At 42.1% G+C, this 24,013-nt stretch overlaps 2 protein-coding genes across 5 annotated transcripts; both read left to right on the forward strand.

Moving 5' to 3' along the window:
* The first annotated feature begins 126 nt into the window (after positions 1 to 126).
* LOC129369134 (gonadotropin-releasing hormone receptor) lies at positions 127 to 1,053 on the forward strand. Its single transcript, XM_055044481.1, has one exon. It carries the CDS (start codon positions 127 to 129, stop codon positions 1,051 to 1,053), a length of 927 nt encoding a protein of 308 aa, XP_054900456.1.
* A 2,862-nt stretch (positions 1,054 to 3,915) lies between these two features.
* Positions 3,916 to 23,738, forward strand: magl (MAX dimerization protein MGA-like). Of its 4 annotated transcripts, none has more exons than XM_055044654.1 (22): positions 3,916 to 4,053; positions 6,487 to 7,670; positions 9,010 to 9,481; positions 9,603 to 9,690; positions 9,808 to 9,945; positions 10,042 to 10,167; positions 12,921 to 13,034; positions 13,216 to 13,564; positions 14,206 to 14,413; positions 14,507 to 14,669; positions 15,486 to 15,658; positions 15,771 to 15,975; positions 16,091 to 16,311; positions 16,457 to 16,642; positions 17,418 to 17,646; positions 18,424 to 19,019; positions 19,099 to 19,193; positions 19,274 to 19,319; positions 19,465 to 19,629; positions 20,479 to 20,590; positions 20,671 to 21,321; positions 22,177 to 23,738. In XM_055044654.1, the coding sequence occupies exons 2-22, from the start codon at positions 6,523 to 6,525 to the stop codon at positions 22,962 to 22,964; spliced, it is 6,273 nt and encodes a 2,090-aa protein (XP_054900629.1). In that variant the 5' UTR covers positions 3,916 to 4,053; positions 6,487 to 6,522; the 3' UTR covers positions 22,965 to 23,738. The 4 variants fall into 4 exon arrangements, with proteins under 4 accessions (XP_054900629.1, XP_054900627.1, XP_054900630.1 ...); XM_055044652.1 differs by having other exon boundaries at positions 3,916 to 4,032; XM_055044655.1 differs by having other exon boundaries at positions 3,916 to 4,032; positions 16,094 to 16,311.
* The last annotated feature ends 275 nt before the right edge of the window (positions 23,739 to 24,013 follow it).

Genomic DNA, 24,013 nt, shown 5'->3' on the forward strand with positions numbered 1-24,013 from the left:
AAGGTTGTGACGAAATTAATTTCATGACTTCGCTTCTTGCAGGAAAGACAGTTCATCGCCTCGTTTCTTTGAGAAGAGCACAGAAGAAAAAGATACGATTTTGCTGGATCCGGCACACTTTCAGCAATGTCTGACCTTTCTGTCGACCTCCTGGGCCTGAGAATGTTTGTCTCATGCGTCGGACTTGTAGGCAACGTCTCGCTCTTCCTTTCCATCTTCCAGACCAGAGTGTCCAACATTAAATCCTTTGAGCTCTTTCTACTGGGACTCGCTTCAGTCAACCTAGGGGAAATTGTCAGCATAAATGTCTATGATATTATCATACTTGAGACTGTTTTCACCACTACCGGTGCCTGGTGGTGTCGCTTGCTTAAGTTCATGACTACATTTGGTGAAATAGCCAGCATCCTCTTCACCGTCGTCATCTGCATCTTCCGCTACCTGAAGCTGAGAGACGTCGACCGCAGGGGCAGCCTCCCGATTTGCCTGGACAGCATCGCATCTGCCTGGATGTTGAGTGGAGTTTGCGTGACGCTCTCCATCCTCCTCAGTCTCCCGATGTTTGCCATTACTTTTCGAGGATCCGTGGTAAACGTGACGGAAAACGGAGGAGGATGCCCCAAGGATTTCTTTCAGTGTGGTGAGAATTACTGTCCCGTACTCAACTGTGTGTACAAATACCTCATCATGGTGCTGTGCCACCTGCTGCCCTTGATCATCATCACGGTCACCAGCAGCTTGACGATTATGGTGCTCCTGGACCACAATACAGTGAGACCGGCCAGTGATACCATGTCCCCCGATCACCACCTTGGGAAGAGTCAGGGTTTCTATCGAAGTACGGTGGCTGTGGTAGCAGCCATGGGATTGTTTCAGGTAGACTGGACTCTCTATCTAATCCTTCAGTGGACTTTCAGCCCAAGTGTCAGTCCTATTTGGATTGAAATTGAGTTCTTCATCTCAGCTTCCTACATGTCTATTAGTCCATATGTGTATGGCATAGGGGGCCACTTGTTTTCTCTTGAGAAGTGCAAACTTTTGCTTAAGCGTTAAATAAGGTTCTCTCTGAAGTGCTAAATCTTTTTATGAAATGGTAGCGAGCAAATTAGTATGTGCAGCAGCTCAGTAAATGCTTTAACCTTCAACTTTGAACCATTAATCCAATAAGTGGATAATGAGATAGATTTACATTTATTGCCGAATTATGCCCCTGCTTGAGAAAAATATTTCCTCTGATTTGTTAGAAAGATTCCGGCTTCTTTGTGCTGTATTAAATTTAGTCTAAACTGAGCAGATTTTCCAAACAGCCCAGCAGGTGGATGTGGTGCAGTTTACCTTAAATGAACTGTGTCTGGCTCTCGCTGGAAGATGCTAATTCAAACAGTGCCTGCTCTTTTAGTGCAGCACTCAATACGGTGCAGAGGCTTTCAGTGCTGTGAACAGAACATTGTGACCTTAGCGTAAATGGAGAGAAGCAAATCCTGACATACAAAGACCCAACATCAAACAGCTGAAGACAGCGTGGATGTTTCTGCACATTACTCACTCTTCAGTGCAAATTGATATCATGGTTTCAACTAACGGTTCCCTGAACGCGTCAGAGATTAGAAATTTGCTCCACATAAATGTCCCAGCAGCCCAGTTAACCTGGTCATAACTTTACCAATGCAAGTCACACCTAAACCCAGATATCAAGACATCATCAACCATGTTTATTCTGTTGTGTAATCCCCTGTATATTAAACATGTACCAATGACTAAAAATGCAACTTGTGTTTGATTTTAGTGATTGGATTTACTTGCACTGAACTAAATCTTTGTATGCCTGTTCGGCTCCTTTACTTCCAGAATCTCAAACCTTTGTGTATATAAAAGTGGGTGCTTTGTGATATCAATACATTTGCATTACATTTTTCTGGCTTTAACTTAAACAAGAGGTATTGTTCAAAATTGACTTTTTGAGTTTTATACATTATTCCCTCATCAAAAACATCCTGGAGTTAGGTGGCACCAAAACACTTGCTCTTACAACGCACCACTGATTTACCCAGAGCTCCACCTCGTAGATGCAGCTTCTTCATTCAACTCCTTCAGACTAGCAGCAGCAGGAGGAAACACCTAGTGGAACTGCATGTCTACTGAGGTCATCATACAAACTACTTTTCAGTCCAACACGCCAAAGAAATGACACAATGAGAAGTGTTGTTGTGATGTGTGTCTGAATGAACAAGTTCTTAAAGAGACAGAGGCCCAATTTCAAGGCGTTAAATTGCGAAGTCAAATTTCTTTTAAGCTATGTTTGATACACAGCATTGTTATAATAACTGAAGATGTTATTATCTTCAGTTATTTTTCTATTTACTGCATTAACACCCAGTTTACATTTATATATGGGGCACATATAAGTTTGAACACGGATTTAATCTGAATCTGGGATATGAGTAGCATTCCAGATTAAACCAAAATAGAACAAAGTGATCTCAAAGGTAATATTTAGTCGAGTAAACTATAAGTAATACATAAAAAATTACCTTTAAGTCATTGATTGTTACAGGTAATAAGTGCCATGCCCGTGGTTCTACAAATTAGCACGTTCATTATGGCACCATTTTGTACCTGAAAAAAGTCTACATGAAGCAACCAGAGTTACATTGTTTTAGATTAAGAGATAAAGTTATTTCTAACCCCTCTGTGTTGTGTGTGGTAACCTCATGTTATCAGGGTTGAACCAAAACAACTTCAGGTAAACATTTTGATCCATATAAGCACTAAATGTGTAAAACCACCAAATAATCTTTTTTTTTCAAATAACCGTTTGAGACCAAGCTACATCTTACATAAGGCACCCAACTTGTTTTGCTGGTATGGGTTGCATTTAGACAACATATGTTGTCCTTTACAAAAGCTCCATTGTGATCCCAAGCCCTTCTAATACAACTAGCCTGAGCGAAAACAAAATGGGGCCCACAACAAGCACACACTGTGACTGTACCTACCTGATAGCTAAAGCATGTCATTGGGGGTTACAAGTAAAAAGGCATGACTGATGCCTGGTGAAATAAAACACAAACATATTTATGTGACTTCCTGTGTGATGAGGCAGCACAAAAACAGAACTCGTCTTGAGAAGGTCATTGGCCAAAGTCCAAAAACCTTCTATAACTCAACACGTGTAGCAGGAAGGTAACAAACACTCAGGTAAGATCCACACAGCCTGTTGTGTTTGCTAAACTATAGCAAACAATATCGCAAATCTTCGTGTCAATACCACCAGGAGGAAGCTTATTTTTATGTGTGTTTCATTTTATTTATGGATTCCGATAAACTCGCGTAATTTGACGCCTCCGACGAACAGAACAGCGTTTAATGGTGGGATTATTTTTATGGAGCGTGTTAGCATGAAATATGTCAAAACGACGTGGTGTTACTGCAGGAGACTGACGGGTTTGGTTGGGTTAGGCTTTACAATATATTTTATTCTTCTTTAAAATCAACCGAACGTAAAGAGAATTTGACATTTCCCCAATAAGTAAATTAGGTTATTTATTTTTTTACTATTATTTATTTTTGCCGTATCCGCGCGCCGCCATCTTGATAAATCCCCTCGACCGATCAGCTTTGACGGCATCTTGTTCAGACTTAATACTTAATAGAATTAAAACGCTGACTCTTTGTGGCAGTCAGTTCTTTGAAATGACTTGAGAACCTTTACGCCTCCGCTTAGGACTACTTTATAAAATACGTTTGTCTTGTTTTTAGAGGTGTTTACTCCACAGGAGAGCGAAGGGACCAGCGGAGTTGTCCAACAGGAGAAGATTGCCCATTGGCTACTGGAGCTCGACGTCATCGCCCCGGAGCACGGATGTGTGTGTGTATGTGTGGGGCAGTGAGGATTGTGCGTGTGTGTGACTCACAGAGGGTGAGAATGGAGATGAGATCGAAAAGGTTGAAGAAGTAAAGGAAACCCACAGGAAGTGTCACGCCTTTTTACAGTAAAACCCGGGAAGCAATCAACGCAACTTGCGCAGAGTTGTAAGTACCGAGGAGCGCGAGGTGAGAGAAAAAAGGGGGAAATGGTGAGACCAACCATAATGAGCTCGTGGATGGTGCCGGACTCCCGCTTTCCTCGAGCTGGCGGGTCGGGAATCACGCGCCATTGGAGGGGCTGATACGCGCCGTGCATGCGCGTTTGGCTCGCAGCCGCGTGCACGGGGTCGGTCGATGCGAGCGCAGCGGCGTGGCTTTCGGCCTCCATTTGCCAGTTTGTGTTTATGTTCGAGGGATTTCCTGAGGCTCGTCTCGGCGGCCCAGGCGACACGCAACAGTTGGGGTTTCGCCGCCGAGGTGCTTGTTGCACGGCGCCTGTTTGACACGAGGTACCGGGACGGCGCCGGGAGGTGAGGCTTTGGACGAAACGTGCAACTTTTCCAACTCTGTGAGCGGCGGAGCGGGCGGCCTTCCCCCCCTGCTGCAGCGTGTGAGAAAGAAAGCGCTGTTTAACTGCTGACATTAAAAGCACGACTTCTTCTTCTTCTGTTTTTTTGGACGGGAAAATACCAATGCCAATACCATTTGTGAGTAAATGTGACCAGGATGGTAGAAACCTGTGTAATCCTGCCTTTGCCTTTATTAACACCTTCATTGTGGAGCGTTTGCCTGCTGGTGTGATAACAAGAGCAGGTCACCTTTCTGGCCTGATGACTGCCATTCAGGAAAGGGATTTTACTGAAGAAGACTTTTTTAATTATTATTATTTTTGGAATAAAATTAGACTAAGGACTGGTCGGCCAAAATGATGAAATACTTTTTGTTGTCCCTTTTTTTTAAAGTCTGAAAATTTTCGGAATGTAAAAAAGAAGTGGTCATTGTACATTTAAAGTAGTTATTTCACATCCAGATGATGGATTTTAATGAAAATTTTGTAAGTAGAAACCTGTGGCCAAATGGACTAAGCGTAGCATTAGAACTATGTCCAGTTCATGTTAGATGTCTTGCAAAATGAATTGGTGGATAGAATTAGTCAACACTGGCTGGACCCAGAGGAACCCATAGTTTTAACTTTGTACTTTCCGGTGTTGTGAACTCGGCTCTTGTAATGGCTTTGCTGACATGAGTAAGTTTTAAAAACTGCAGACTGCAGTTTGAATATTTTTCTTGCTGATGAGCACAGCATCTCCAGTTTTGGGCTTCATTTGTGGGTGTAATGTCTGCACTACTTGGTTGTTGGGATATCTACTTCCTGCTTTGTCATCCACCAACTACCCACCTTGTCCTTAACAGTGGCTTATCATGGTAGGGTTGCTTCTGGCTTCTTGTGGTCGTTTGAGTGCCTTGCGATTCATTTGTTGCAATTGAGCTTTCTCGCATTTTGCCACGGGAAAACCTATCCGATGCATGTCAAGCTTTGTCGAACCAGCCTTTGCTGCAATTGCAGCAGCCAGTCTTAAAACGGTTTCTCTGTAAAAGCTCTGTACTCCAAGAAACTAAACTGTTCTTCAATTTGAAATGGATCAATGCCAGTCACATTGGATGGAGAGCATCTTGGCACAGGTCTTTAATGTTATTTTGGGCTTGGGGTTGGGCATGTTGATTACCTTGTTGAAAAATAAAACCTTTTGTTTCCTGCTGACGAAAGCACCCCCACAGCATGATGCTACTGTTACTATGTTTGACAGTGAAGATGTTCAGGGTGATACATTTTTCATGTATATCAAAAAGTTCTGTTTTGGACTCATTTGCATATGGTACTATATAAAGACAATCACTGTGCTTTTTATTGTTATCAGTCAGTGATGGGAAATTCAACTCTTTTCAGCGATCCAGCTGTGGCTCCTCGTTCGGCCCCCAATTTATTATCATCTGTTGCATCATATTTCAATTTAACTTGTCAAACTAAATATTTATATTTGCTATTAAGTCCTTCTGCAATTAGATTATTTTATTAGAAGCCTTATATCTGCCTAATTTTATGTAGTTGTGTTGTTGTGAAAACAGACATTGTGACTTTAGTGTAATATTTTATTCAAAATTTAAATTTCTATTTAACACAGAAACAAATGAGCAAATGTATTGAACGGAAACAAACTCAGTAATCACACTGCTTCTACTTTGCTATTCCCAATATTTAAACTGCAGCCAGATGCTGCTTCGTTTACAGGCGTCAGTCATATTTAGGGGTTTTGCGACTGACTGAGGTGACAGACAGATTCTTCACCTTACTGTCGTGTCTGTCCCCGTCTCTGTTTCCATATAATCAGAAACCAAAAACAAATTATATGTCACACTTTAATGGTTTCTCTGTTTTGTGAAAACTTTGAAAACCATCTTTTCCTGCTGGTCTATTAACTAAAATCCCAATAAAACATGTTGAAACTTGTTGTTGTCACCTGACAAATTATGAAAACTATCAAGAGGTGTGTTTCCTGCCACGTATGGAGAGTCTCTGAACAAAACCGTAATAATTATCCTTGTTTTTCTTTTTTTCAGGAGCCAGATGCAGTGTGATGATCAAAGCCATTGGTGATGCCTGCCTCGGACTCTGAACTCGCAGCCATGGAGGTCAAGCATGAATTGAAGGAAGAGGAGGGCAACTTGCCTAATGTTCCGCTCACGAACACCGCTGCTTCTGTCCCTGTGTTACCTTCCTCCCGTTTAACCACTGCAAACCCCAGTTTCGCCACTGACACCACAACGGAGGGCAAAGTCATCTCCGTGGCAAGCAATGAATGTAGTTTGGCTCTTTCTTCACCTGCTGAAGCTAAGCCTGCTGTTACACCCCCTCCAATACTTGAACAGATTTTCGACCAAAGCCCTACTACCTCACAGATTGCGCCTGCACCAGACTCTCTAAAAAGCCCAGGACCGAGTCTGCTTTCCATTTCCGATCCTCCACCTTGGGCTCCCACGTTGCCGCCTTCTGCGTTTGGCTGTCAAAATCCAGAGGCAGACTTCCCCACTGTGCTCACCTTTAAGGGCGTTTCTGTCACGTTGGAGAACAACAGCATATGGAAGCAGTTCTGCGAGTGTGGAACCGAGATGATTCTCACCAAGCAGGGTCGCCGCATGTTCCCCTACTGCCGCTATCGCCTGGCCGGTCTGGAACCTGATCGGATGTACAGCCTCGTCCTGTCCATCGTCCCATCAAGCCCGTTCAGGTATCGGTGGAACACGTCCAAATGGGAGCCCAACGGGCCCACGGAGCACCAGTCTCAGGGCCTGATCCGAGCCTTTCCCCACCACTACTCGCCCTGCCTGGGCTCAGACTGGATGAGCTGCTTGGTCTCTTTCTATAAACTCAAGCTGACGAATTACTTCCAAGATCAAGAGGGTCACATGATCCTGCACTCCCTGCATCGCTACATTCCTAGGCTTCACATCATTCCGGTTCTGGATGGGGAGGCTCCTACAGCCGACAAGCCCGTCGTCATGGGACCCGAGAGCATCACCTTTACGTTCCCACAAACGGAATTCATGGCGGTGACGACTTACCAGAACTTTCGGATCACGCAGCTGAAAATCAACCATAACCCTTTTGCCAAGGGCTTCAGGGAGGACGGGAACAACTCCCGCCTTAACAGAATCCACCCACCTGCTGTGAATCCAGAGACCCAAACGAAGCTTCTGAAACCTGCTGAACCCGCTGAGCCACAGGAGGAGGTGATGGATCTGAGGTGAGTCGGCAAGGCTTCTCCTGTTTGGCACTGATATTTGTCTTGGTTAGCAAATGAAATATTTTAGACTACTGAAAATGTGTAGAAGAAAAAACAGCCTATATATTTGTGTAAGTGATAGAGAAGTCACAATTATAATTCAACTCAAAGAATAGGAGTTAATTACATATTGTTTTTTTTGTGTGTGTTTATTTTTAATTTGGTATGACTTGTGTATGTCTTCATTATCTGTTTTGCTTATGGTTTATTCTGAGGACAAAGAAACAATTACATTTTAAAGTGACACAATGCACCTCAGAATTTTTTCACGATCCATTAACAATAATAAAAAGTCGGGGTTAGCCCTAATCCTGAGTTTAATAAAATGTTTCAGAAAAAAAAGACAGTTTTGGACATATGTGATCCACTGAATGAGGGGAAATAGAAGTTATTATAATGTTTCTCACTCTTCTTCTAAACCCAAGTTTGACTGGAGAGTTTCACCCGCTATTGGTTGTTTAATTTTCATACACTTTTGAGTGTAGTACAAATTGAATAATGCAATTTGTCCTCTCTTTTCATTTATTTCATTTTACGTTTGATTTTGCTGCAGTTGGATTCAAAATCGCAGCTTCTATCAGGCGACCTGCAGGACATCTTGCTTTCAACTTTGTGGTGGTCTTTAAATTTTAAATGTTAAAACATTGGCCTGATCAGTGCATCGCTGCAACATATTGAAATAGTGTCGGACGGCCGTGTTATTATGTATTCTGATGTAGCTACAGTAATCGTACAAGTTGTACCTCAAATTACGGCAGCTTATTCTTGCTCTGAAGAACAAGCAATAGCTTTCACTAACAACAATCTGATGCTGAAACTAATTGTTGTGATGTAGAAAGTGTTATGATAGTTATCCCACCTCTTAGTTAACTGAAAGATTAGTGAACCAAATCAGATTTTTATCCATTATAACTACAGTCCGGAATGTACTGACAAAACCAGGGACACCTGAGTATTGCACGCTGTTAAAGACTTAAAATAATTGATCAGATGCATACCAAAAACTTGAAACTATTGGCAGTTTTAGACTGGTGATCTTTTAATTGGGAGTTGAATTTTGAAAGCCCTGGATGATTTGCAAACAAAAAAAAAATCCAGTGGTAGTGACATTTTCTAAACCCATTCAAACAGTTTCATAGCATGTAATTGAATGTGGACGTAGTCAGTGTTCATCAATAATTTCCCATCATGCTCTGCAGGTGTTGTCAACGTGCAGCCAACCCTTTGTACGCACGACTCAGATCATTTTATGTGCTGTTTTATTTACTTGGTGTTAAAAAGCATTCTTTTATTTTTGTAGCATGAAGCGTCAGGATCCCTCCTTTTCATCTGCAAATGCACAAGAGACTAGACTGGTACTGAAGCCTATAATGTCCCACCCAGCTGGCGATGGAGATGCATATGTGCCCTGTATCCGGGGCAAACATGCACTGGGTGAGATTGTTCTCCTCCAGAACCAGCCTGATGTTGAACCGAAGAAAGACGACGCGGCCTTTGTTCTTCTGAAGGCAAACTCGGACTTGAGGAGGCCGCCTAAAGCAGTACCCGATAAGACCAGCTCCTCAACGGGAACCCCGGTACGATCGATTGGGTTTCGCAAGAGGAGGAAGAAGATCAAGAGTCGTTGGACGATGTACTATGCAAGGGCTTGGAGAAGGGCAGCCGCGGCAGCCGCAGCTCCCACACCGGCCCACAGCCCGTCATTATCTCTCGCCATGCAGCCAGAACTGGACGACATAGAAGGCCTGCTGTTTGTGTCGTTCACATCGAAGGTAAAACTGCTAACAAGACGCACGTTTCGTGGCGATGGCAGTCTCTGCCACAATGAGGAGAGATTAGCTTGTTGGGTTGTTAAGATTATTCCCCTGAAGGCTTGATTGTTTGATTTGACAGGAAGCTCTTGAGGTTCACATCAAAGACAAGTTATCAAGCGCCTCATCATCAGAACCCGCAGTCACCACAGCAGAGCCGATGGAGACGGGTAAGGAATTGAGCAAGGAATTATTTACCGATGAAAGAAATGTATGAATTGCTTGTGTAAATGCGTATAGTTTACGTTTCAGCTGTATGTCCTATAATTTTATCGATGTTGATGTAGGAGATCACTCCTGTGGCGTTTTTGTGGAGGAGAATCCAGAGACGCAGGAGGAGAAAACGGCTCGGTTGGAGTCTCTCCTCTTGGATGACCTGGGCGCTTTCAGACACAGACAGGTCATCCATCCGGTGCTGCAGGAGGGTGAGTTCATCTAAACGCCTTAACAAGCAGGAAGCTGAGGCTAAAGTAAGGCCATGTGAATTCATTCACCGGTTGAATCTCTTAATCTGCATCCAGTGGGCTTGAAGTTAAGTTCCTTGGACCCGACCAAGGCTATCGACTTGAAGTATCTGGGTGTTTGTCTGCCACCGCCTCCTTCAAGCCTGAAACACCAAACCAGCACACCGGCTTTATCGCCTGCTGGTAAGTTAGACAGATGGGGGAATCTCTGCTATTTTAGCAGATTCTGGTTTATTTTTATTTCAAGATAAAGCTCCAAATTTGATTACAGTCATTTGAAATGTAAGAATGTCTATAAGGCCAATCACTGCTTAAAGTAAAAGAAAACCTACATTATCTCCAGATCTGCTAACATTACAACATATTGGACAAAATTATAACTTGACTACAGTTTGAAATGTTTAAGTTTTAGCTCTATATTTGATAAACTCCTTTAAATTGTCTCCTAAAGTGGAACATTTTCTATTCTTACCAGATTAAAAGTAGAACTTCATCTGTCTTTATTTAATCCATAAAGCAAAACTCGACAGCTTTGGCAGGTTTTGGTCTTAGACTCACTATGACGAATAGTCGTGCTCATGGATTTACGAATGGAGATTTGACATCGACTCACAAATAGGAATTATAATTACTTCATTGAAGGTAGCAGATGTTTCATGCACACAGGATATAACCTGAAATGTATGTGTGAATAACAGTTTGCCCTTTTAAATTTGTGTCTCCTAAAAGAAGAAACTGACCTTAAATGTCAGCCTATATTTGGATATCATGTAAATTACGACCAAAGCAAATGTCAGATTCTCAAAGACCAAGGCTGTTTCTGGCACAATGATTACCTGAAATAAACTGTCCACTAGAAGCTGATGAGGTCCATGTGAACATTAATCTGGCAGGGATTGAAAATGATCAGATTGCAGATGATGTGAACTAGTTTTGTCCGAGGTTTCTTTACTTTTTTTCTTTGTTTTCTGTCGTGATAACAATGTAGCCATCAAGTTCAGCTATCCGATGCTGTGTCACGCAACACTCAAAATCAATGAGTTATGGTCAAGAAAGCACAAATGTGTATATATATTTATTGTTTTCCTTTTTTGATCTCAAGTGAAAACTTCATCCATTGGTACTCGATGCAATCTGCGTTGTGTGTCCAGTTCAGAAATAGGGCTGCTAATCTCTGCACAACACGGGCAACAAAAGAGACTGAAGAATGAAAATGAAACGTTGAGAATACTTGACAAATAAAACCATGCTTCGCCAAAAACTGCACAGACGTTTGACTAAATCTCTATAGTTCTCGCAGGAGACATAGATAAGATAAAAATACTTTTTTTCCTGGTATCTTTTTTTTTCACCCTGACTGTCAGTTTTACACTTTTTCAAATTGATTTCCACAACCTGGCAGTTGTACGTAGATTACATCCGACGCGGAGGGGGTTTGCTACCGTCTGTGGACACACATCTCGGCCCAAGAAGAAGGGGCCAGTAAACTATAAAATAAGACAGATATTTAATTAATATTGTTTCATTGTGATTCTAGTGGCTCTCTGGACATGGGTACCTAGAATTGATTTCAAATTAGCTGCACAGATGCTCTGGCTGTGCGTGCGAGGGAGATGAAAGATCCAGTTGGGGGTGAAAAAAAAAAAGAAAAAAAGGTTTGTTTTTCAGTCGTAGGTAGTCATTCCAAATCTTATAGAAAAGTGTAACAGCAATAAACTTTAAATGCATTCTGCTGACACGGGACTTCTGTGTTTTCACGCCTTTGGAGAGAGAGGGGAGAAAACGGGGCTCCGGTCGGGGCTACGTGCTGTGATATGAAGACATAAATAAGACAGACTGTTTCATTTACTCTCAAACTGAACTACAACTACTCCCGTCTCGGAGGACATTTGTAATAATCCTTAGATCTGTAATAATTAAAGTCTGTCTCAAAGGAGCAGTACCTCCACACACACAGAAACACACACCTGCAGCAGAATGTCAGCTACTTCTGAACCTTAAACTGTTTAATGATGTACAACCCTGCGTGGTTTTAATTTGTACCTGGGTATGTTAGTACAGTAAAATTAATCACAAGTTTAAGTGAAGTTTTTTTGTGTGGCACGTTTCAGCAAATGGGTGGTTCAATCATAATACAGTAACTAATCATGAAACGAGCAATAGACATATTTTCTAAAATGCCACCATCAAGCAAATTTAAATCAAATTTGTCATCCAGTTTTCTGGTTAGTGGAAATCAAAGGGACTCTAAACAGGTGAGTGTTTCGCTTTGACTTAAAGGAACTCTGTGTTTCAGACTCTTTGCACTTCTTCCAGTGAAAAGCCTCTTGGAGAGTCTTCCTCACATTAAACGCCTCATTTTATTCATGTAGAGTGAAGCGCTGCAGCTCTTCAGCCAGTCCTCTGTACATTTACTGGCATGTTTTGAGTTATTTTGATGTTCGGCGGTCCACCTGGGCGTCAAATTTTGTTTATGCTACAAATGTTCAAAAATGGACAGGAGAGTTCATTGTCAGATTTTTGTCCCTTTTTGATGAAAAAAAAAATTATCTCCAGTTTTATTCTTTTTTTAATATAGCTGTATTTCAAACTATTGCTGAAGTTGTCTAATTATGTTAGAGGATCACAGGCTTTCCCCCCCTCCTCACATAATTTAGTATTAAACGGGGAGAAAGCCAGCTTAATGCCTCACTGTTTCCTGCTGATTCTGTAACCTCCATCCTATTGTCACCCCCTCAACCAATTAACAGCACACTTAATCTCCTAATTAGTTTTACCATAAAAATCAGCTTTAAAACATATTCAGGGTGTCTTTAGCAACTGATGCCACTGGTTTAAGAAGATTAATGGAGCCACTTATAGATATATTTTTTTACATCGTGTCTGAAGGGCCAAAGATTGCTTGGAGTTGTAACTCTGCGTTTTGTCTTTCGCAGATGAGGAATTGCCCTTTATCTCCAGAACAGGAAAAACAAGGGATGTGACAAAAATAAAAGGATGGAGAAACAAGTTTGCAAGAAGCCAGGAAACATCTGCCGCTAACAGCGAAGGTAAGGCTTGTTTCTCTTGCAGCTTCGGGGGTTTCTTTTATCAAGCAGCGGGATTAGCATAGTCAGTCTAATTACCAAAAGATTAACCGAACTGAAACCAGCAGCTTAATGCGTTTGTGTCGGATTCATTATTCTTCCTAAATAAATTAAAAGTGTTGTTTTTTTTTCTCCCTTCCTGAAGGATTACAAAAGAACATGTCTGCTTTCTGCAGCAACATGTTGGATGAGTACTTGGAGAGCGAAGCTCAGCAAATCAGTGAGCGCGCTGCCGCGTTCTCCACCCACCCAGAGGACACGGTGGCCTACCAGCTGCCCGCCAGGGGCTCCAGCTACGTCAAGACCCTGGACAGCGCGCTCAGGCATCGGAACGCAGCATCCAGAGTCTCAGGCGGGCCCAGGAGGCCGTGCCCTCTCTCTCGTAAAGCCCAGCCGTTCTCGGCTCAGACGGCTCAGACCGTTTCTGAAGCCACAGGCCCGGCCTCGGATCCAGACGCTGCTGGGGCCGGTTACGCTGACGACGACTCGCGAAGGTAGGAAGGAGGCATTTGTCTCCACCAGATGCTCGATAATTTGTCACATTTTTTCCACGTAGTGTGTCTTGAGAGTGTGGCTCAATTGGTTGTGAGGTTTTTCTACTGTCTGGCTTGTTTCTAAATCCGATGGGGGATAATTTATGTCTGTGAACTCACATTCTTGTTTAATACCTACCATAAAACAATATATACATGGGAAAGAAAAGGACAGTTTATATTTGAGTTTGCTTTAATAATCAACCTGCTGTGTTGAAGCTCTCTACCATAGTTCTAATAATTTAAATATGTCAGTTTCTGAAATAATCAAAATCAGAAATCGACATGAAATTTAGACTGAAAAGAATCCTAACTGTTTTTTACATCTCTATTCCTTTTCCATTGTTTTAGTTGTTAATCAGTACGTTTAGTATTCATTTTTTAACAATACCAAGGCTGTAAAAACTTGTGGGTTCAAAACTTAAAATTTCAAACAAACATATGTTTGTGTTTCAAAGTTCATTTCATGAGCTCCTGGTGAAAGGCCCAGAGGAAGTCTTAGATAGCGTAACTCTTAGCTGCACACTGCCAATCAGCTTGTTGATTGTGGAACATGTTAGGAAGTGAAAGGCTGTAACTTGTTGTGCCTCTCTGTGTGTCAGGCTACCGTCCGGCCAGTCGGCAGCTAATCAGAAAGCTGCGACGGGATTCGGCCAGAGCCAGGGTCCGACCCACAGAGCTGCAGGCTTCACAAAGATCCAGGTCAGGCTGCTGCAGATGGAAGACGCTGCGTTCAACCAGGGCCTGAGCAGAACGCATCTGACTCCAGAAAGACTCTCGACGGCTCTGTCTGTCATCATGAGCAAAGAGGTAACAAAGACTGGACAGAAAGATGGCTGCCAGGCCCGACCTCTGGGACAGAAGAGCCTCTTCTCACCATCTCTCTCTCTCTCTCTCAATCAGAAAATGCCCAGTGAGCTCCCGTTTCGAGACGACTCCGTAGGACCAAAGTGTGGTCAGGACTTCTGCAGACTGGGCTGTGTGTGTGACAGCGTGAAGCAGCTGAACACACACCCCGACCACTGCAGACAGCCTGAGTGCATGTTTACCTGCAGCTGCCTCAGACGTAAGATCCTCCAGATGTTAAATCTGTCTGATTACTGCAGGGGTTTTATGTATTGTCGTTCTGACCGTCAGAGTAATAGGCGGCTTGGAAACTCCTTAAACATTTTCACATCTTGTCACGTCACAGTGTTAGTGGGATGTACAAACACAAACTGGTGCAAAATTAGGAAGTGGAAGAAGGTAGAATTGTTTTTATCATTTCATACCTACTTCGGGTGTCAAATATAAAAGAATACCAGTCCGGGTGTAGCTTCAGTGAAGAGCAAAAGCTGAAATAGCTTTCAGCTTTTAAAAGCTGAACATTTTTAGAACTGTACAGTCGGAGACCTTTTCTTTACATCTCTCGTGACAAAAATATTTTCCCTTGGAAAATACTCAGATGGGATAGCAAGTGTCTAAGCATGACTTTCAAAGCTGTGCCTCACATTTTTTTATTAGCGTTCAGCTCTGGACATTCTAACTCTAGAAAATGCTCCCATCCCTTTCCTTTGTTATTCTGCCTGCCTGTTCTGTTCCTGTCATGAGTATTTTAGTTCACTCTTGTTCTTTTAACAAACCTCTTAACATCTGGATTTTGACTCAGAATATATTACACACAGATTGATCAGTTTTTAATATTTTAGTTTATTAAAAAAATGATTTTGGGTCAAGTTGTATAAAATCTTCAGCAGTTTTTAAAGTTAATGCTTTTATTTTAAAACATCAAATTTCTCCCTCCTGCAGATATTTACAACCTACTTTTGACTCTTCCTGCTCATAATTCTGATTTAGTGAAAGGTAATTTAATTATTGTTTTCTTTTGTCCCTCGTCATTCAGCTCGGACGGATACAGAACAACTGGCCCAGAATCGCTTTGGCTCTGCTGCTGCCAAACTGTGGAACCGCAACATTTACGACGAAGATCTAGAGCCGCTTTACTCTCCCAAGGTGGCTTTGCTCCCCACCCCGGTGAAATCAATCAAGACCTGGACATTTTGCCCGGCACCTCCAGTAAAATAATCAGCTTTTTTTTCTTCTCTTGAATCTGATTGTGTTCCACCAATTACTCTTCATATATTTAGTAGTAATAAAAAAGAGGAAATTGAAATAATTATGATTTCAGATACGTGAAGAGGACAAGGATCCTGTTTATAAGTATCTTGAGAGCAAGTTGACGTGTGCACGCGTCAGGGCGTACAACAGCCTGCCGCCTCCAGTCATCACCCTGAACACCGCACTTTTTGATCAGCGGGACAAATCAGTGCAGAGCGTTGATAAACCCGTCCTGAATCAGAACAACGCGGCTGACGTGACCCATCAAAAGCCAGGTAAAGAAGTTAAATTAATACTTCGACACTTAAAGACTGCTCTGTGACTTAGTATTCACCGTTAAATTTTAGATATTAAGCGTACAAGTCGATGCATATTTCTGTGTTTATGCAGCAGATTCGGATACAAGGCCTGTTGCAGCGAAAACGAAGCAGCAGATCCAGATCCAGTCCATGTGTCTGTGGAAGAACGACCGCAAAATGGTGCTGGAGGGTTTGTGCGACCGCATGAACCAGAACCGGCTCCACCGGCGTTTCTACATTGGGCCCTATTGCATCACCCCTGTGACCAGAGTCACCTTGAGGAAACCCAGCGGCACCATCATCACCTTCAGGGTGGGTTTGTGTTGTCGCGTTGTTGCGTTCCGTCAAATTATTCAGAACGCCGAGCGTTTCGTTGTTGTTTCTGTGGATGTTTTATTAGCTAAAGGCTAAAAAGATTGTTGGTTCATGTATTTTCTTCAAATCCAAATGCTTTTAGATGAAGATCAGTAAACCAGAAAAAGTGAGCGAAAATGAGGAAGAAAGCGAAGAGGAAGAGAAGTGTGATGGAGACGCTGAGGAAGAGGCAGCAAAGGACCCTAGGAATGAGTTTGGGGAGACCCGGGCCGGGAGGATGAGGGCCTGGAGAAAACAGTCAGGCCACAAACCATCCGGACTCATCCAGGTACGCTCCCAATAAACGCTGTGTTTTCATTGTGTGTTATTTCCCCATCATCCTCTTTTCTTGTAAAGATTCCTCTTTCACCTTGTTTAGTCAAAGTGAGAAACGCAGGACTAAACGTCTGAGCTAATGTAAATGTGGAGTCAGAATAAGAGACATTAGTAATGTTGGCAACCTTATAATAATAAAATATAGGCATTTCCAATTCATATCCCATTTACTTTTATGTTTTTGACAAAAAAACAACAGTTTTTAATGTGTGAAACTTTAATTTTTACAAGTGACATGTATTTTTATACATTTATTAGTTTATTCAGAAATTTTCAGCGTATAATAATCTTAAATATTCACCTTATCAAACCCTTAATCTAAAATTTAACAGACTGTAAAGTACAGCTGGAAAAAGATGTGGGAATAATTTTATTTTTAGGATTTTTCAGAACTAAATTTATGTAAATTTATATTTATAAATGTGTGTACATTTCCTTGGATTTAAATGATTCATTACAATTTTGTCTTGATGCTTCAAAACACACCCACCTATGTTCTTCCATTTAACCTTTAGCAGTAATGAAGGTGAAAGTCTTATTTTACAAAAAATTGTGAAAAAATAAAATCTCTATTAATCTGACATTTTTAAAAGAAGTAATTTTCTGGTAATCCTGACTGGTCCAAATAGGAGTAATGGTTAGTCTGCCAGTGAGGTTATCGCAACCATCCCTGATGGATAGATTATTTAAATGTATTTATCCGTTTTTTGTTGTTGTTTTGTTTTTAGGTAAATGATAAATACTACAATCGGGTTATGCTGTCGCTCGGCAACATAGGGTCTCTGCATCCAGCCAATCGTCTTGCAGCCCATGTCACGAGCCGATTGGGCACCGATAAAATCGGTTCTCCGAAACAATCGGAGAACTTCAGCTCCACGCCAGAATCCCCTCATGTAAAAGCTGCAAAGATATTTGTTCCTCCGGATGTGGATCAGAAGACAACACAGCAGCCCAAAGGTGAGATCGGTCCCAACTCAAGCACTTTACTGTGATGAGCATACAGGAAGTCAGCAGTTCAGAAAGCATCAGGCAGCACTGTCATGTTTCATTAGACCTTTTTTTTCTTGCGTCTTGTGAGTCAACTCATTTTTCTATTGGACCACATATCAACATTATGAACGTTCCCAAGGGCCGCTGCTGCCAGAATGTAGCGATGAGGCTCATTAACAAACCATTTAAAGTAATAATCTTAATAGCTGTCTCTACAGTCAATGAGTACTTCTTATATAAAAATATTGAACATCTTTTCAAATGTTTTTTGGGGGGGTTTTGCTATCAAAATTGTGGATTTTGTTCTGATTAAGGAATATTTGCATTTTTGCAGAATTTTAATGACACTTGATGTTTCTGTTGCTCACCATATTAATCATGGACTAAGGTTAAGGCAGCAGTATCAAATGTAAACAACTTCCACCTACAGGTGGGAGTTTGCAGTCACTTAATCCCAATGTTTTTGACAATTTTTTCAGAAAATTTGCAGTAAAATAAAATTACAATCATGCATAAGCTCAAAAAAACTGTGGGTGACAGTTGATTTTTACGTGAATACCTAAAAAAAAATGGCAAAAAAACAAACAAAACAAAAAAACTGTAGGGACTGATTGGCGTAATTTGCCATCCAGAGTCTAGAGAACGACATAAAAACCAATGGCGGGTCTTGAGTTTGACATCTGTGTAGTAAATGGTCTGGTGGTCATTTTCCTAACTACTCCTCCATATTCTTTACTTCCTCAGCTGATTTACACAAACCGCACTCTTTGAGTGATGGCTCCACGGCGCAGGGTTCTCAGAAGTCCCAGCCTGTCCAGTCGTTTGGCCCAATCCAGCAGAACATCCACAGCAGCTCCACGTCCTCGCCCGTTTCCCTCACCGTCTCCCCCTCGCTGAAAAGCCCCAGCTTCCTGGCTAAGAGCGGGACATACTCCTTCAGAATCTGCCCTCCGTCCACCCACGGCGGTGGAGACCAGAGCCCTGCGGGCGTGGCCCTGCCGGGGGGCTTCACCCTCATCCAGCTCCTGAAACCCGGAGCTAATAAGGCCGGAGGGCAAGCGAAGCCCCCCGACGTCACCAGGAGCGCTCCAGCAGAGAACAAAGTTTCTAAACTGAGCCACTTGGCGAAGGAGTGGGTCGGGTTTGACACCTTCAGCAAAGTCAGGACCTTACTGAACAGCGACGTGCCAGAGCCCGACTCCTCCGCTGAGAGGAAGATGTCGTCCAGTGGGAACGATGAGGACGACGACCTGGAGAATCAGCAGGAATCGCTCCATGGCTTGTCCTCAGAAGAAGAATTGAGCTCTGACTTCTCAGACTCTGATGAATGCCTAGAAGACGTAAACCCTTTTGTTTCTCGCAGTGAATGTTGATTATTTGGTATCGTCGATGTAATCGCTGTGAAATCTGTTTCTGCAGGAGGAGATGGTGGACATTGAAACTGTTGAAGGGAAACAAGGAGAAGTCCTTTCTAAAATGAGGAAAGATGCTTTTGTGATTTCACAGCAAACAATGTAATAGGTTTGGACGTTTTCTCATTGAAGTTTCAAATACTGATAAAAGTCTAATCAGACTGATCTGTGTTTGTTTTCAGGAATTCTGCAGATGAATGTGGAAAAGTAAAGGATTTCGACGAACTGGTAAAGGCTATTATACTGCTAACTAACCCTTATCTACTTTAATAGACAGCAAATATGCTACCTGACAAGACAGAATATTTACGTTTCCTCTGGAAGTAAAGCATATCCATTGTCTTACGTGCATTTATTATCTCTTTTGCGTCAGATTTTAAAATATAACACAGATTCTGAAAACAAAAGGCCGAGGATGCGCAAGAACCACTCGGCGTTGGAGAAGCTGAGGCGCTGTGAACAGCGAGTTCTGTTCGACAGACTGCAGAGTCTCCTCAAACTGGACTCCAGATCTTCCAGGCATCAGGTTCTTAGTCTGGTCAGTAGTCATCCACCAGTCCAGGTGGAAACTTGAGTTTTGCAGGCATTTGTCCTAAAATGATGCCTTCAGTGGCCAGTAATCGGAGGTTTGATTCATTCATGCATGTTTAAGAATGCTTGAATCTCCAGCGGCAGCCATTTGGGAGTGTCGTGGGACGTCAGACTCAAAATTGCTTTGAAACTCGTCCTCTGTCTCTTTAAGAAGCTCCTGCTCTTTCCCACACGTTGCTTTCAACACATCATTACAACTATGCTGCTCTTCAGGCCAATAACAATCATTCTTAAAAGCATTGGACTGAGAAGTAGTTAATATGATGAGCTCAGCAGACTCTCAGTTCTCCTAGATGTTTGCTAATTGCTGCTGCCGCTAGTCTGGAGGAGCCGAAAAGGGGAAACTGGTGTGAAAACTCAGCTGGATTCTTCCGGTCTGAGGTGGAGCTTTGTGAGAGCAAGTATTTATGCACTCCTGAATGGTTGCCATGGGAGATTCAAGGATTTCTCGAACAAACATGAAAAAATCAGGTACATTTTTGATGAGGGAATAACAAAACATAAAGTTCAAAAAGACAATTTTACATAATGTTTTTCACTTTAAAGACAATTTCAAGGTGTCAAATTTCTTTTAAGCCATATTTCACGTATACTTAATTTTTATAACTGAAAGCAACAAAATTACTTGATCATGCTATAAAATGACACTGGAAAACACATACCTCCCATTTAAAGCTCACCCTTCGGAATATGTAATAAATATAAGGATTTTTGCTTGCTCCACCTACTCTTGGAAAGATTGTCAATATCTGAATATCTATATCTTCATCCTTCGTTTTCTTTCTGCTGTTTCTAGGCTGTAAAAGAAATTGAAAATCTGGGCAAGACATCCAGATATTTTTACGCGGAGAAAACGAGGCTGCTTCAAGCTCAGTCTGTCTATTTAAAGAAGCTGTCTGTGCTGGCCGGTAAATACATTGTGTTTGATGATTTGAGTACATGTGCAGGTATTTGTCGGTTCGCCAGTAACTAACTTTCTGGTGTTCAGGGAAGCCCGAGAGCTTGATTCAGAGCAAGCTAAAGGAGATCTTTGAGCGGCAGAAGCAGCGCGAGAAGAACATGAAATGGAAGCCTTTGTTTTCCCAACTTCTGCAGAACAAGGCTGCTCTTCTTCAAGCCACCGCCCCTTCTTCTGACCCGCAGCCCTCGTCACAGCCGAAGCCTGCCCCGAGCCCCCCGGGTCAAGCCCACCTGTCTGAGGTGGCCAAAAAAAATTTACAAAAGCTGATGTCTCTGTTCCACCCTTCTAAAAAGCCAGAGAGGGCACAAGAGCAGCCCGTCAATAACAAACTCAAGCCAGACGGTCCGACTAAAGTGTCCATCATCGTGCCACGACAGTTTGTCAAAGGGGCGCCGAAGACAGAGGCTCAGCAGAACGAACCCGGCACTTCGGATCAACTGGCTTCGAAGTCAAAGGACAACCAGAAAGCGTCTAAAAATTCAGATCAGAACACCATTCCCACTTGTGTCGCAAACAACCTACAGCTCCCGGACAAAATGTCCGTTGAGGGAGCGTCCACCAAGCCTGGAACCTCAGGAGCTAAAAGAACAACCATAGTCGTCCCTTCAAGGCCACTTGCTCTTCCTCTGATTCGCTCCAAAACCGGCAGACTCATACTTCCCTCCTCCCTGAAACCACGTAAGCTAACAGCAACATTTTAATACTCATGCTCTAATAATATGTCTGCTTCTCTTTTAAGTAGAATATTACTAAAATTATTTTGTTTCAGTTTTTCAACAAAGTGAAACTCTTCATATATAAACACAAAGAAATATGTCCTGTTTATTTATGTTTATTTTGATGACCGTTGCTTTTGCTGCCAATAAAATAACAAAATTTGTTTGAAGGTTGCTATGAATGCAATCTGGCTTTAGTTAACACCACAGCAGGGCCAAAAGACACCTGTATGATAACTGCAGGTTGTCATGCGTTGAATAGCGTTGTGGCTTTAGCATGTTGTCGAAAAACTCACGTGCTGTTGACAATAGCTTAATTTAATAAAATAAATAAATAAACATGCAATCATAACCAAATGATGGCCTTATCCATCTTTTGATATGATGGATAAAGCGTTTCATGAGGCCAACACATCAAACGCTAACCTATCCATGCTAATGACCAGCAGAGTAAGAATGCAACCCAGACTTGTTAGACATTAGCCTCTCCAAAGCTAACGCAAGTGAGTAGCCTCCTTCTCATTTGCCAGCGCCATGCGCTCAGTTACCATCACTGGCCCGTCATTAATCAGATCATCATGCCATAGATTGGACAGGTGGATCCCATGATTAGTGTGACTTACTTCAGTAAACATGCAGTGGAAGAGGTGTATAGTACTTGTGTACTATTCAGATTTTCTGATGAGACTGAATTTTGAGATTCTATTGGCAGCAAGTTAGAATTTAAAAAAGCTTATTTGAATTGTAGACGGTAATCTAATTTATTAAAATGTACTTATGCTGTCAGTTTCATTAATCTTATTGCATCATCCCCCAGTTGGACAAGGTTACTACACCGTGATGTTCATGGACTCCAAGAAGAAGGGCGAGGGAGACGAGGCCGGCTCTTCAGTCAATGCAGAGCAGTCTCTGGCGGACCCTTGCAAGAGTTTAGAGAAAGCCACCTCTGATTCTGACCAGCCGTCAGATTCTGATCCAAAGAGTTCAAGCTCAGCAAGCCCCCTCGCTGATCTGACCTTCCTCAACAAAGTGATCGCGTTACCTCCACTCGACCTACAAGCCAGTGAGGCGAACCAAGGAAAGCCTGTTCCAATCTTGGTTAGAACCTCATCGGGTCATATATGTTTGAAGCCGGTAGGTCAGATCTGTCGTCCTCCTCCTGCCGAGCAAGCTTCCATACTCGACAAAAGCCGGCCTTCGAAGAGCCTGGTGTCCCATCTGACTACAGACTCTACTGAAACCAAGTTGGCACAAACCAAGAGGAGTGACGCTTATATGCACAGGGTAGCTGAACTGAAGCAAGGAGACGTTACTATGGAGGAGATGAAGGTCAGACGAGGCAGAGGAAGACCCCCGAGAAAGAAAATGGCTCAGGGACGAGGAGCTGGTGTAAAGCGAGGAAGAAGTCAAGACTCTGACGACGACTCCCCAGTTAAATTCACCATCGCGTCTCTCAAAAGATCCAGTTCACCAAATTCAAAAGGAGAGGGGTTCACTTCCCGACCGCAAACGCGTGGCTCTCTGGGAAAGGACTTCCCCAGCGAAAAGAAACGCTCGTGGATAGACGTGGAAAAGGAGCTGGAACCGGACCTCGATCTGGGATAGTCTCTACAGGGCAAAGTTGGACTCGTCTTTTTTGGTACCACACAGCTCTCTGTTGCAGCAGCATGCTCAAACCTGACATTTTTACCTCCTTTACTTTTTATTGGTGTCTACATGACATGCAAGCTTCACCACATGTGCCTGTTTAAAAAAAAAGGGCCTTGGAAAGGTACCTAATGCTGCTGCTGCTGCTATTGTTGCTGTAGAGAAAAGTCTAATTCAAAGAGCATTACTTGACCTGCTGAATGTATGAAGTCTGTGCTTAAACTACCGCAGTCAGCTTTCATCAGGCTGTTTTCTAAAATGAAATTGTCTATAAATGTGACTAACATGTTCTCTTTTTTTTTTAACCACCTTACTAACTCAATTATGTTGTACTTGAACTTGTTTGTTAGTGTCGTTCAGAAGAGAATAAAAACTGAATAAAGCCTTAGGAGGGAAAATCATACCAAACTATGAACTGCTACAATAATGACATCTCATTTTTTTTACACTTCAAAAAAAATATTTTTTTTCTTTTTTAGTTGCACTTTATATTTCTGGTAGAACTCAAGCAATAAGTCGTCTATTCTTCACCTCGTACAGAAATGCTACTGGTCTCAACTGTGGGATGTTAGTCAGTGGTATTCCTTATGTATAAAGTTGATTTATAAGAAATAGTTTTTGTGAATATTTCTGTTTTTGTTTTTTTTTTAATGGAAGACTTTGAGTATGATGTTTTTTTTGAAACACTGGTTGTTAACCTGACTGAGTAATAAAATATATTAAAAATGGAGGAAAAAATGTTTGCACTCTGTTTTTAATTTGACAAACACTTGATCAAAAATAGTCCATGTTCGAAGAGACACCACCTCTAAATAGTATTCACAATCTTATTCAATTGCCAAGTTTTTAGTATGAAATAATTGGTCAACTTTTTTTTTTTTTGCTCATTACATTTATGCTACAGTTCTACTAAAGCGAAAGGAAAACATAAAGGTGGTTGAACGCTTCAGTCAAGGTGTTTATTTAGCTCCTTTTGTTCTTTTTAAAATGGCTGCCCAAACATCCTC

The sequence above is a fragment of the Poeciliopsis prolifica genome, unplaced genomic scaffold, assembly GCF_027474105.1.
Source record: "Poeciliopsis prolifica strain line A6 unplaced genomic scaffold, Auburn_PproV2 SCAFFOLD020, whole genome shotgun sequence".
Taxonomy (NCBI): Eukaryota; Metazoa; Chordata; class Actinopteri; order Cyprinodontiformes; family Poeciliidae; genus Poeciliopsis; species Poeciliopsis prolifica.

Coding starts and splice junctions, on each gene's coding strand:
- magl (XM_055044654.1), top strand. CDS start 6,523: ATGCCTGCCTCGGACTCTGAACTCGCAGCCATGGAGGTCAAGCATGAA. Junction 14,414..14,506: donor CTGTCATCATGAGCAAAGAG/GTAACAAAGACT, acceptor TCTCTCAATCAG/AAAATGCCCAGTGAGCTCCC. Junction 19,320..19,464: donor TAAAGGATTTCGACGAACTG/GTAAAGGCTATT, acceptor CTTTTGCGTCAG/ATTTTAAAATATAACACAGA.
- LOC129369134 (XM_055044481.1), top strand. CDS start 127: ATGTCTGACCTTTCTGTCGACCTCCTGGGCCTGAGAATGTTTGTCTCA.